Source organism: Chelon labrosus (assembly GCF_963514085.1).
Source record: "Chelon labrosus genome assembly, chromosome: 21".
Lineage (NCBI taxonomy): Eukaryota > Metazoa > Chordata > Actinopteri > Mugiliformes > Mugilidae > Chelon > Chelon labrosus.
The window spans coordinates 7,144,330-7,157,677 of NC_140354.1; the positions used below are offsets into that span (position 1 = coordinate 7,144,330).

General features: G+C 41.1%; 1 protein-coding gene across 1 annotated transcript; it reads left to right on the forward strand.

Annotated features, from left to right (window-relative positions):
* Nucleotides 1–1,689: 1,689 nt before the first annotated feature.
* On the forward strand, nucleotides 1,690–12,882 carry dnmt1 (DNA (cytosine-5-)-methyltransferase 1). Its single transcript, XM_084570266.1, has 34 exons — nucleotides 1,690–1,889; nucleotides 2,338–2,374; nucleotides 2,902–3,009; nucleotides 3,109–3,349; nucleotides 3,465–3,537; nucleotides 3,620–3,701; nucleotides 3,791–3,831; nucleotides 3,904–3,958; nucleotides 4,068–4,151; nucleotides 4,258–4,367; nucleotides 4,457–4,575; nucleotides 4,676–4,768; nucleotides 4,862–5,013; nucleotides 5,227–5,414; nucleotides 6,741–6,921; nucleotides 7,040–7,137; nucleotides 7,371–7,518; nucleotides 7,624–7,739; nucleotides 7,821–8,022; nucleotides 8,098–8,231; nucleotides 8,316–8,495; nucleotides 9,023–9,247; nucleotides 9,350–9,542; nucleotides 9,645–9,735; nucleotides 9,820–9,960; nucleotides 10,054–10,336; nucleotides 10,449–10,590; nucleotides 10,821–10,987; nucleotides 11,108–11,285; nucleotides 11,400–11,595; nucleotides 11,685–11,848; nucleotides 12,072–12,188; nucleotides 12,405–12,498; nucleotides 12,586–12,882. The coding sequence occupies exons 1-34, from the start codon at nucleotides 1,843–1,845 to the stop codon at nucleotides 12,621–12,623; spliced, it is 4,518 nt and encodes a 1,505-aa protein (XP_084426392.1). The 5' UTR covers nucleotides 1,690–1,842; the 3' UTR covers nucleotides 12,624–12,882.
* Nucleotides 12,883–13,348: the final 466 nt, after the last annotated feature.

Consider the following 13,348-nt stretch of genomic DNA (forward strand, 5'->3'; position numbering starts at 1 on the left):
GAAAGTCAAAATGACGTCTGACCGCTTATGTGGACAACCAGCAAAAAACTCAGTATTTAATTAGTATATGGTTAAAAATTGATATGGACCAATTCGTGCCTTTTATTGGGTTGGACATTTGATTTGGTTATTATGTCTACCTTATGGAGATTATTTGTTATTTTCTAGTTAAACACAATATGTTTGTGATTGCCAGAGAGGGAGAGAGGAAGATGGAATGAGAGCGGACAGATTGTACACGTGCAGGAAGAACTAGGTGAGCAAATGGTCTGAGAGTGCAGTGCAAAAGAAAAGAAATAAATAAATAATTTTACCTCTATTTCATGGATGTCATTTCAGCGTACATTCTAAACAGAACATTCTTTAAAATCATATAATTATAAATATATGCTACATGCAAAAATATACACCGAACAGGCATAACATTAAAACTATTAAGACCTAATATTGTGTAGGTCTCCCTTGTGCCTCCAAAACAGTTGTGACTCATCAGAGAATGGACATGGGCCTTCTGAGGGTGTCCTGTGGTGTCTGGCAACAGAATGTTGTTAGTGGGGGCCTTTGGGTCCTATGAGTTGAGGGGAGGGGCCTCTGTGGATCATTCCACAGATACTTGATCAGTTTGGGACCGAGTGAATTTGGAGGCCAGGTCAACACCTTGTGCTGTTTTACATGTTTTCTGAGTTGTTGCTAAACCATTTGTGTGTGTGTCTGTGTCAGGCTGCATCCTGCTGGGGATGGCTGCTGCCATCAAGGAGTGTCATTGCTATGAGGTGGGGGTGCCTGGTCTGGTCTAGGTGGGTGGTACATGTCTAAGTAACATCCACATGAATGCCAGGTCCAAAAGTTTCCCAGCAGAACATTGGATTGTCACAAGATGGTCAATGTTACTTATTTCTTCTGTCAGTGGTTTTAATGTTATGCATGATCGGTGTATGCTGTCTGTTTAAACTCAAAGAACAAGGGGAAGACAAGAACGGGGAGATTTGCTGGGAGGTCAGAGAGGGGCAAAGACCATACAGGTGGTTTAGGGGACAGGACACTGATTGTAAACTGTAAAAGCTGTCACAGTCGCCACAAGATGAGTTTGCAAGGCACTGTGTACTATTGTGGACCCCAAAGGTCTGATCCTACAATCGCCACTGCTGCGATTCGGATGAAAACATAGAAGCCGCTCAAATTTAATATCTACGGATAGGTACATTAGTCAACCAGAATCTCAATCATATATATGCATTACCGTAAGACTGGAAACTAAAGCATCCACAGCTGTTATTTTTGACCACAATAACAATGTCATGTAATAAATTATTTCATCCAAAAGTAAAGGTACATCTAGGTTAAATGCAGAAACGTACAGCTGTTGTTGCTCATTAATGAACCGCATTCAGATTGCTTCCGCCTGGTCAGTTGACTTCAACATTTACCAACAGTAGGGGTAGGTCAAATTAGTTGTTAATTTCCAGAACATAATATTTTTTTAATAAAACAATTACGTGACAGTCACGCGTGTTTTGTACGTGATATGTATGATATTAATCAAACAAAACGGTTGTTTTACCATGACAAATGTCTCATTCGGCAGGGACACGTTAGGGCCAAAGTTGAAAATGTTTTACCCGTTGATGACAAGAATGGTACAGCCCACAACACCCTGGTTTCCGCGCGAAAAGACGGCCCGCGCGCCCAAATCGCATATAGCATCCATTGCAAGAACCAGCACGCGACAGACAGTAACCGTGGAGCAGTGCTGCGGTTAACGACAGCGGGCTTGAACATTGTTTTAACGATTTTAAACCAATTTTATCACTTGTGTCCTACACTTTTAGATAGCTCTTTACAATGCCATCCAGGACGTCCCTGTCTCTACCAGACGATGTCAGGAAAAGGTACCGTAACGATATTAACATTAACTGCCAATAATGTCCTAATAATGTAGCTAGCATGCAGCTTGTTGTCTTGGTTGAAAAGCCACAGCGCCAGAAAAAGCCACTAAACTAACCGCGCTACCCTAGACTTCCCTTGTTGTTGTGAGCGTGTCCATCACCCTACTAGCAGTTGTAGCTAGCGATAGCTTGTTGCCACTTGACAGTCAGGGCTGCTGCTGCTGCATTCAGAGTACTCTGTTAACGTTAGCCACTTAGCATCGTTAGCCTGTCAATGGATTGGGCAGCGTTTGAGATTTGGCGCCAATCAGGAAGTTGTGTTGTTTGTATGATTCTCCTAGCTCGCTGTCGCAGTGGTTTTATCTCCGTGATATGTCAATGAATGTGCTCTTAGGCGATTAGCGCTCCGTTACTGTCCGTAACATTGTTTTGACTTGTTCTTTGTTTACAGGCTGGAGACGCTGGACGAGGATGGAGTTTCAGACGAGGTGAGTTCTTTATGCACTACATGCAGCTGAATGCCTGCTGCTGTTTCACCTGTCCAGATGCTCACTACTTGTGTCAAACAAGTAAATCGGTATCGGTACACTATAGTGTAGTGACCCCTCAAATAAAAGCTGATGTAGTATCGATTTCAACTATGTGTCAATTTCAGAGTCTCTCGAGTCTCTCGTTATACTTAATACTAAATTGAGTAACATTACAGATGGCACATGGTTTCCAAGTTGTCATGTCATGAAACAAATCAGGATTTAATCTCTCCTTTCTAAAATATCATGAACACGCATCGACGTGAGTCTTGGTGCTGCTCTTTGTATTTGGGAGGTTTAATCTGTAGCATGTGCTAATGAGCAATTCAGTGCTGCAACATTTGTAGGTGCAAGTCAGATTTCAAATACTGTTTGTGTGCTATTTTCAGTCTTAGTCGTTCTGAAGATGTGAGTGATTAATGGGGGTATATCGGGTCAAATTAATCTTCATATTGTTAGTATTTTAAGTTTTGACTATTTTTCAGGATCATGTGAAAGAAAAGCTCAAGTTGGTGCAGGACTTTCTGCATGTCGATGCTCAAGACCAGCTGACCAGCCTGGAGGAAAAAATGAAAAGCTCAGAAATCTCAATGGTCAGTGACTCCAGGACTTCTAAATCATTATTCATATTTTATTTGCAATGCATGTTATTTCTTCTTTAACTTCTGGTGTACATCACATATCATCCACAGGAGGCGTATATCTCTAAAGTAAAAGCCTTGCTGGGAAAAGAGCTTCATGTTGAGAATGGCTCACACGCTGATGGCGTTGAGCAGAATGGAAAGACGAATGGCTACACAAATGGTGCCCACAAAGATCAGGATGAAGAAGATGCATCCATGGGCGTAGACGAAGAAGAGGAAGCAGTCAAGTCACCAGCTGCTCCAAAAGGCAAGGGTGGACGCAGAAGCAAGTCAAACTCTGACACAAAAAGTAAGTTTGAGATTTCTTGCCATTATTTAACATGTATATGATGATTTTCACGATGGAAATGACCCACAAATTCACCGGCATATAATAATGCAAAAAACTGAATCTTATCTTGTAGAGTCTCCAGCCAGCACCAGGGTTACAAGAAACAGTGGAAAGCAGCCAACCATCATGTCAATGTTCTCTAAAGTGTGCGTATCTTATTCGTTATACTTTTAAGAGAACTTGATGAAAGACTGTTTCTTAACAAGAATTTTTTTTATGGTCTTGCAGTCAAAAGCGCAAGTCTGAAGACTTGAACGGAGAAGCCGTGAATGGACAAAATGATCAGAAGAAAGAAGATGAAGCAGAAGAGGTGATGATTTGTACTAGTCCTGTTTAAATGTCAGGAGTGCGATTCAGTGTCTGTGACTAACACTGTACATACCTGCAAATCTGTTGCAGTCTCGGGAGGAGAAACGTCTCAAAGTGGAATCTGATGATAAGTAAGTCATTTGGCCTCTGAACACTGATATTGGAACTCACCAGTTAATGTACTAACGCTCACCTTTGTGCAGGACTGCTACGGAGGAAATCAAGAGTGAGATTATTAAACCCGTTTCTACAGCAAAGGTAATTGATTCAGTCTGTTCTGTCATAGCTGTTTACATGTTTGCAATCATCAGTGCTTCGTATTAATATAGCCACTATGTTTTGTATTTATTTTTATTTTTTTCCCCAGACGCCACCCCCCAAATGTCAAGACTGCAGACAATATTTGGATGACTCCGACCTCAAGTTCTTTCAAGGGGATCCTGATAATGCGGTGAGAATTTTATCACATTTCTGTTCATGCAGGAAAGGCAAGTGTAATGTTTTGTGGAAACTAAGTTTTGAACCTGACATTTTTGTTTTGATGTTTCCATATTCAGCTGGACGAGCCAGAAATGTTAACAGATGAGCGTCTCTCTCTGTTTGACTCAAACGAGGATGGATTTGAGAGCTATGACGACCTGCCGCAGCACAAGATTACAAACTTTAGGTTAGAGATTCTCCATCAGTCCTCCAATAAAAGTGCCATCTTGCACTTTCAGTTCTGTATTCCCATCCTGTTTATGTTGTGTCTTCTAGTGTGTATGACAAGCGCGGCCATCTTTGTCCATTTGACTCTGGACTGATTGAGAAGAACATTGAGCTTTATTTCAGCTGTGTTGTCAAACCCATCTATGACGACAACCCTTGCTTGGATGGTATGAAAACACACACACCAAGAATGGAAACTTCATCATCTAGGTTGTAGTGGGCTAAAGGAAAATGATTTATCTGCCACATTTATTTTTCTCCCCCAAGGTGGTGTTCCTGCCAAAAAGCTTGGCCCCATCAATGCCTGGTGGATCACCGGTTTTGATGGTGGAGAAAAGGCCTTAATTGGTTTCACAACAGGTAACAAACTTTTGAAAGTTTCCACTTTTTATATTTATTTAATCATCTGTATATGTGATATACTAATAGTTATTTGTATGTTTCCTTATTCAGCATTTGCAGATTACATCTTGATGCATCCCAGTGAGGAGTATGCTCCAATCTTTGCGCTGATGCAAGAGAAGATCTACATGAGCAAGATAGTGGTTGAATTTCTCCAGAAGAATCCTGACGTGTCATATGAGGACCTTCTCAACAAGATAGAGGTGATTTATAACTGGATCCAAACCTTTGCCTGCATAAAAATGTCTGCTTTTTTCTTCATTGTATTGTTCTCAAAGAGGACACCAGTCTGTTGCCATATTCATTCACTGAGATGAGATGAATTGTACTGGCATAACCATTGTAGAACTCTGTGTACCATAGCTTTTCACACAATAAATATAATGCTAATCTATTCTCGTTTCTACTGCTTTCAGACAACTGTTCCTCCAGCAGGGCTGAACTTCAACTGCTTCACAGAAGACACACTACTGCGCCATGCCCAGTTTGTGGTAGAGCAGGTGGAGAGCTACGATGAGGCCGGTGACTCGGATGAGCAGCCCATCATTGTTACTCCCTGCATGAGAGACCTGATCAAGCTTGCAGGAGTCACTCTAGGGAAGAGGTACAGATGGTTGAATTATGCATATTTATTTATTTATTTTAATGGGTTCGTGTTTTTCTTACTGTAAAACGATGTCAGCTGAATGCAGTGGACGACCCAGAAGCACAGTTGTATGCAGGATTGTGAATAAACAGACTCTTGATATTGAAGGACATACATTCTGGAAATATTGCTGTAGATATTTGAAATTATTCATTCATACTGCAGTTCATAAATATGTTTGCCTAACTGCTGTGTGTTAAATAAATATGAGCAGTCTGCTTCATATTTAACCTAAATTAAGATGCCTCAAATTCCCCAGCTCCTTTGCAGCACATGCTTCAGTATGTTTTAGTTCAAATTTTAATTTCATGCCTGTATTTCTGCTCCTCGCTCCTTGTTGTCCCTAATGTCTAACATTCCTTTGACGTTTCCTAATGCAGCATGCTGCTGTACTGGTAGGTAGGCCTCATTGTGAATGCATCCTTAGCTTGTTTGGTGGTGTGTTTATTGTGAAGCATTTAGAAACTTCATGGACAAAAAGAGAGAGACACCAGAGTTCATGCAATGATTTCCTTTCTAATTTTATTAATTTATTATATATTATATATTTTGGCTTTACATTGTGATTATTATTATTTTTATATATTTTTTTTTTGTTTATCTGGCATTTATGATATGTCCTTGATAACACCCGGGAGTGCAGACCATAAGATATCCTGACTCGACCACAACAGTCTGGTAGGAATAAAAGGATTTTTGCACAAAAGTTGAAAGCTTGCACTTTAACAGTGTATACTGAGAGTCTTTCCTCATTGCACTTAATCCATGGTAGAGGTAGTCCTGTAACATCACATGTTCCAGCCTTCTACATCCCATTGGACAGTGCTGTGTCAGTTTTTACAACTTGTATGTATCTGCAGTAAAAACTCCAGAGTACATGAATGCTTTCTATAAGTGGGAATTCTCCATAGTTTAGTGAGACAGACTAAACGTGGTTTAATACTAGAAATGTGGAACTTATAGGACATGAACGAGAAAAGCCACATGAGCTTAAAGCCCTCTCTAAACATTTTAAGGGATTTGTTATGTGATGCCGTTTTCTTTGCAGGCCAGATTATTTCCCAGTTTAGAGGGGGAAAGTGATTCTCAGTTCTATTCAGTGGAAACTCTGCGTTGTATGTTTTTACTGTGTGTTTAGTTTTGTTTGCTCTATGTTGCATGGCCTGATGCTGTGGTGTGTTGACGCCCAGGGGCTTCACAATGCCATCTCTCCACATATCATCAGGTATTTGTGCCATTTAAAACAGGCCTCTCCTCTGAACACAAACTTTCATTTATTCACAGGAGAGCTGCCAGAAGACAAGCTATTCGTCACCCAACAAAGATAGAGAAGGACAGCAAGGGGCCAACAAAGGCAACCACTACTACACTGGTCTACCAGATATTTGATACCTTCTTCTCCGATCAGATCGAGCAAAATGATAAAGAGAGTGGAGCCAAAAGGCAGCGCTGTGGTGTCTGTGAGGTGAGTTACAGATTTAGACATGGCACATTTACTCAGCAGGAATCTAATATGTATTTGATTTGTGTCACCTGTACTTCTTAGTAATTAGAAACGATGCCGTTTCCTTTTTTGTCTTCAGGTTTGCCAATCACCTGATTGTGGCAAGTGTGCAGCCTGCAAGGACATGATCAAATTTGGAGGAAGTGGCAAAAGCAAGCAAGCTTGTAAGCAGAGAAGGTGAGCAAATCTCTAAGCAGTTTCTACAGTCTTCAAGCTCAATTACTTTCTCTGTTCCTGAACGTTTAGCGTTCTCAAATTCTGTGTAGTTGCTGGATGTGCTTTTAGTGCCTCAGTGATAAAGAAAATATGCCGGTTTTGACATGTTTACATATAGCATACTGTTAAAACGACAGAGCATTTGTCCGTATTCCTTTTATTTTTATTCATTTTTTTTGTAACCAATCCATTAGATGCCCAAACCTTGCAGTCAAGGAGGCTGAAGATGATGAGAACATCGAGGAGGAAGATATTCCTGTGGAGAAGCCCAAAAAGGTGTCTCATGCTAAGAGGAAGAAGCAAACGGAGTGCAAACTTTCATGGATCGGAGAGCCTGTTCAGGTATTTGTTTTCCCGCCTCTTTTGGCATTGATCAGAGTTTTTCCTGTCATGCATGAGAACCCTGCAGCGAACATGCAAATTATATTTCTCTTTAACCCGCTTTAGACTGAAGGGAAGAAGCAGTACTACAAGAAGGTCTCTGTGAATGATGAAGTGCTGGAGGTGGGAGACTGTGTCTCACTTTCTTCAGAGGATCCATCCATTCCTCTGTATCTGGCTAGGTATGATATTTGAAAATGCACTCCTTTTTAACATTTTATTGACCGTGTCAAGTGTGTAAATCTAATGAAGTATTCCTCCAGGATCACGTCATTGTGGGAAGACAATAATGGAAAGATGTTCCATGCCCACTGGTTCCTTCGTGGGATTCACACAGTTCTTGGAGAGTCTTCTGATCCACTGGAGCTTGTCATTGTGGATGAGTGTGAAGACATGCTGCTCAATTATGTCCAAGGCAAAGTGAATGTCATGTACAAAGCCCCATCTAACAACTGGTTTATGGAGGTATGTTAACTTGAAAGCTGACGAAGTTGCTTTTTAGTTTTACTCTGGTCATCCATGGTTACCTTTGTGTTTTAGGGTGGCATGGATAATGACCTCAAGGTAATCGAGGATGATGGGAAGAGTTTCTTCTATCAGTTCTGGTACGACACAGAGTTTGCCCGATTTGAGATGCCCCCCAAGACCTCTGCATCAGAAGACTGCAAGTTCAGGTAAACACCATCCACATGTGCATTTGCACTGCTTATGATCTTTTCTTTTTCCTAACTCTCTGGATATGGATGCTCTTCCTTAAGGTTCTGTGGCAGCTGTGTCAGGATTAAAGAGAGAGAGGAACAAGAAAAGCCTTGTGTATTTGATCCCCTGGAGAATGAAGACCGTGACAACAAGTCTCTGTATGCTATGGTCTGCTATAAGGGAGAGCAGTTCAAGGTGGGAGACGGTGTCTACCTGCCTCCTGACGCTTTCAATTTCAGGTGAGTGGAATTTATTTTATTTTTTTTTTCTCCTCTCTCTTATGGATTCAAAACTTTACAAGAATCAAAATTAGTCTTGGATTTGGTATTAAGATAGAACACCGTTTGAGAAATCTTGGAACATATGCAGATTTTATATAGAAAATTAAATGTGTTGACCTACACTTCAGCATTGCACCACCAGAGGTCATAATACATGTGAACAGCCTGATGTAGCGCACACATATCTAGTTGACCTAATAAACACTCTCAAAGGATAATACTTTTATTTCGGGCTGGATTTTTGGATTAAACACTCCATTGGGGTTTTCCTCCTTATTCATCCAAAAATGTTGCTTTCTGACTTACTCAGCTCACACTCCTTCAAGACTATTGTTTTGACTGGTAATTTGGCACATTTAATTTTTGCAACAAAATTATTCTGTATATTCTTACCAATAGTAAGTGAATATTTTTCAAAGGTATAACACAATGGATACAGTTAAACAATGGCAATGGGTTTTATTTTCTCTCTGTCTGGCTTTCAGTATGAAACCAGCTAGTCCAGTGAAGCGCTCTCATAGAAAAGAAGATGTGGATGAGGATCTGTATCCAGAGTATTACAGGAAGTCCTCAGACTACATCAAGGGCTCAAACCTGGACGCTCCACAGCCTTTCCGTGTTGGGCGCATCAAGGAGATCTTCTGTCACAGGCGTAGCAACGGCAAACCTGACACTTCAGAGGTCAAACTGCGACTCTACAAGTTCTATAGGTAAAAGCTGTTAAATTTGTTATTTCGTGTTTAGTATATGGGATGGTAAAAAAAAAAAAAAAGATTTATTCATAATTAACTGGATTTAATCTAACCTCCCAGGCCTGAGAACACTCACAAAGGTGTAAAAGCTACTTACCACACAGACATCAATCAACTGTACTGGAGCGATGAAGAAGTGACGGTCAGCATGACTGAGGTGATCGGCCACTGTCAAGTAGAATACGCAGAAGACCTGAATGAATCAGTCCAGGACTATTCCAGTGGTGGACCTGACCGCTTCTATTTCCTGGAGGTATAATTGTTAATATTTTTATATGCAGCTATTTGTATTGTAGTTTAATGACACTTGCCTAAACATATTAACTGTTTATGCTTACCCATTCCACTGTTTCAGGCTTATAATGCTAAATCAAAAAGCTTTGAGGATCCTCCAAATCATGCCCGCTCTGTTGTCCATAAAGGGAAAGGAAAGGGCAAAGGAAAAGGTAACGAGGCAGACATGACACATTTTTTACAATTTAGTTTTAGACTCACTGAAATCGTAATCCGGTAAATATATTTCCCCCAAGGTAAAGGAAAAGGGAAGTCCTCAGCTGCACAAGAACCGCAGGACGCTAATTTAGAGCCACAGAAACCTAAAGTTTCCAAATATCGCACACTGGATGTGTTCTCTGGCTGCGGTGGACTTTCTGAAGGCTTCCACCAGGCTGGTAAATACTCACAAAATGTCTTGCATAAAGTACTTCAACTTCATCTTTATTTCTCAGTACAATGTTCAAAAACTGTCTGTTTGCTGCCTTCAGGCATCTCTGAGACTCTCTGGGCTATAGAGATGTGGGAACCTGCAGCACAGGCCTTCAGGCTCAACAACCCTGGCACCACGGTGTTCACAGAGGACTGCAACGTCTTGCTCAAGTTGGTCATGTCTGGAGAGAAGACAAATTCTCTTGGCCAGAAGCTGCCTCAGAAGGGTGACGTGGAGATGCTTTGCGGAGGGCCTCCTTGTCAAGGGTTCAGTGGGATGAACCGCTTCAACTCTCGCACTTATTCCAAGTTCAAGAACTCACTTGTGGTCTCCTATCTTAGGTGAGTGTCTGTAATGGGACATTGTCACCTTGCTTTCATAGATTACATGATATTGTACAGGACACACTGTCCTTAGTGGCACACTTTAAAATGACTTGCTCTTTTCTTCCAGTTACTGCGATTACTACAGACCCAAGTTCTTCCTGCTTGAGAATGTGAGGAACTTCGTCTCATTCAAAAACTCCATGGTCCTGAAGCTGACTTTACGCTGTCTGGTGCGAATGGGCTACCAGTGTACTTTTGGTGTCCTTCAGGTGGGTGTGGCTGTACAAACAGCTGTCTCTTCTGTCAAATGACTGTTCCAAGTGCTTGTGCATAAGATGAGTTTGGCTTGAAACTCTCCTGCTCAAATCTCAGTTGGTGACATTTAACAAGCGCAAATATCTCTATGGCAGTGTCACCTTGAAATTCATAGTCGGAATTATAATGACTTAAATCTGCTTTACAAGACCACTAAGATAATAATTTCTGTCCTTCTCATCAGGCTGGTCAGTACGGTGTCGCCCAGACCCGCCGCAGGGCCATCATCCTCGCTGCTGCTCCCGGAGAGAAGCTGCCTCGCTATCCTGAACCTCTGCATGTGTTCGCTCCCAGAGCTTGCTCTCTGAGCGTGGCGGTGGATGAAAAGAAATACGTCAGTAATGTCACACGGTAATGTAAAATTTTCTCTATTGTACTGTTTAATATATATAGTTCTAGATTTCAAACCTTTAAATAGAAAAAAATACAATCATTGAGGGCTGTCAGACTAAATTATCCATCTTCCCCCAGAGGTAATGGCGGAATCTACAGAACCATCACTGTCAGGGACACGATGTCTGATCTGCCGGAGATTCGCAATGGTGCAGCTGCCTTGGAGATTTCATACAATGGAGAACCTCAGTCTTGGTTCCAGAGACAGATCAGAGGCACACAGTATCAGCCCATCCTCAAAGATCATATCTGCAAGGTGAGCTACAATATGTTGATGTAATATCACTTCTTCAGTAATTGTGGGTAAACGATACCTTCGTTTACTTAATTTGTAACTTTATATCAAGTGATTCATTGTCTGTGCTTTCAGGACATGAGTGCTCTGGTTGAGGGTCGGATGCGTCACATTCCTCTGGCTCCAGGCTCTGACTGGAGGGATCTGCCCAACATCGAGGTTCGACTTAAAGATGGCACCATGACCAAGAAACTGCGCTACACACACCCGGATAAAAAGAACGGACGCAGCAGCACGGGTGCACTCAGAGGTGTTTGCACTTGCGCAGGAGGTATGCAAGTCTAGTATAGTGTGGAAACTGTAGAGCTTAAATCTCCACTGTGCAGACAAGCTGATATGATTTCTACTTATTTATTTTAGGGAAGCCCTGCGACCCTGCAGACAGGCAGTTTAACACCCTGATCCCCTGGTGTCTGCCCCACACTGGGAACCGCCACAATCACTGGGCTGGACTCTATGGCCGGTTGGAGTGGGACGGATTCTTCAGCACAACTGTCACTAATCCTGAGCCCATGGGCAAACAGGTACATCCTATTTTTATAATTTGTCATCATTTTCAGCCACAAGTCCATTCTGGGAATAAACCCTGGATTGAACACTAATTTCAGGGGATGCTTTAAACTTATGAAGATAAATCAAATGAATAGATAGCCGGTTTGGTTGAAAGTATTCTAATAGGACAAATTGATGCCTACAGGACCTGTAACCACTTTGCCTCTGGATCCTAACGATTGCGTTTGTTTTCAGGGCCGTGTTCTGCATCCTGAACAGCACAGAGTGGTCAGTGTGAGGGAGTGTGCACGCTCTCAGGGATTCCCCGACACCTACCGCTTCTTTGGAAACATCCTGGATAAACACAGACAGGTAAAAGCTTGACTTCAGGTCTGTGCCAAACACCAGGACAAGTGGAGGTGTTTCAGTATTCTCCATGGATGAGGGAATGTAATTAGTTTTGGGCGTTGAAGCAACTTTCTATCAGGATTCGTAGCATATTTCAGCTGTGATGCTCTCGCAGAGACACTACTCACTAATACTGTTTATTCTCCTGCCAGCTCATGTAATTGCCTTTTTCTGTTCCAGGTTGGAAATGCTGTGCCACCTCCACTCTCCAGGGCCATAGGCCTGGAGATAAAGAAGTGTGTTATGGAGAGAATGAAGGAAGAACAAGCAACAGGTGACTTTATTGGTCTCACTTGTACATATTTAATTTCTGATTGACCTACAGAAAACCTTATTCAAATGTATTTTCATCCCTCAACAGAGAGCGTCAAACAAGAGAAGATGGATGTCTCCGATTAGTTCTTCATTCCCTTTCCAGCAAGAATCAGTTTTTTTTATAAATCCTGATGCTTATGTTGGGAAATAATTTCTTTTAAACAAGTAATCTTTCAACTGAGTCACTAAGTGGCCATTACGGACATTCTATGTAGTACCATTCCATGCTGACTTTTAAATGTGCTTTTAATCTTGTTGTTAAATGTTCATCTAATGTGGGACACATTGTAGTTTTTATATGTAATATTTCAAATAAAGCTCTTATCAAATCATATTTGTGATGTAATTAAAATTCTTAAATGACAAATAGTGTGGTGCCCTGGTCTAAAAATTCATTCTTCAGAAACTTTAGTGTACATTGAGACCATTTATTGGTCAGCAAATCTGAAAGGCTGCTTTAATATATATTGCATCAGGCAGGTAATTGAAGTGTACAGGACTTATGGATGTTGCATGCATTCATTCAAAGCAGGATGGGTATCCTGAGTATTTTGAGAAATTGAATGTTTAGAACATGACATTTCAATCATGCTGACTAGAAAAGCCAAGACAATGTATAATGTTTTTTTTTTTTTTTATGAACAGCCCTGTACTAGTCTAAGTGCAGATGACTATTGTAGAACAAGATCATAGACTTAAGTGTTTAAACAGTTTGCATCCCCCAACAAAATACTGCCATATTCAAATTTTGAACATTATGAAATATATATTTTTTTAAATCCTTAAACATCCTTTCCTCATTTATGACC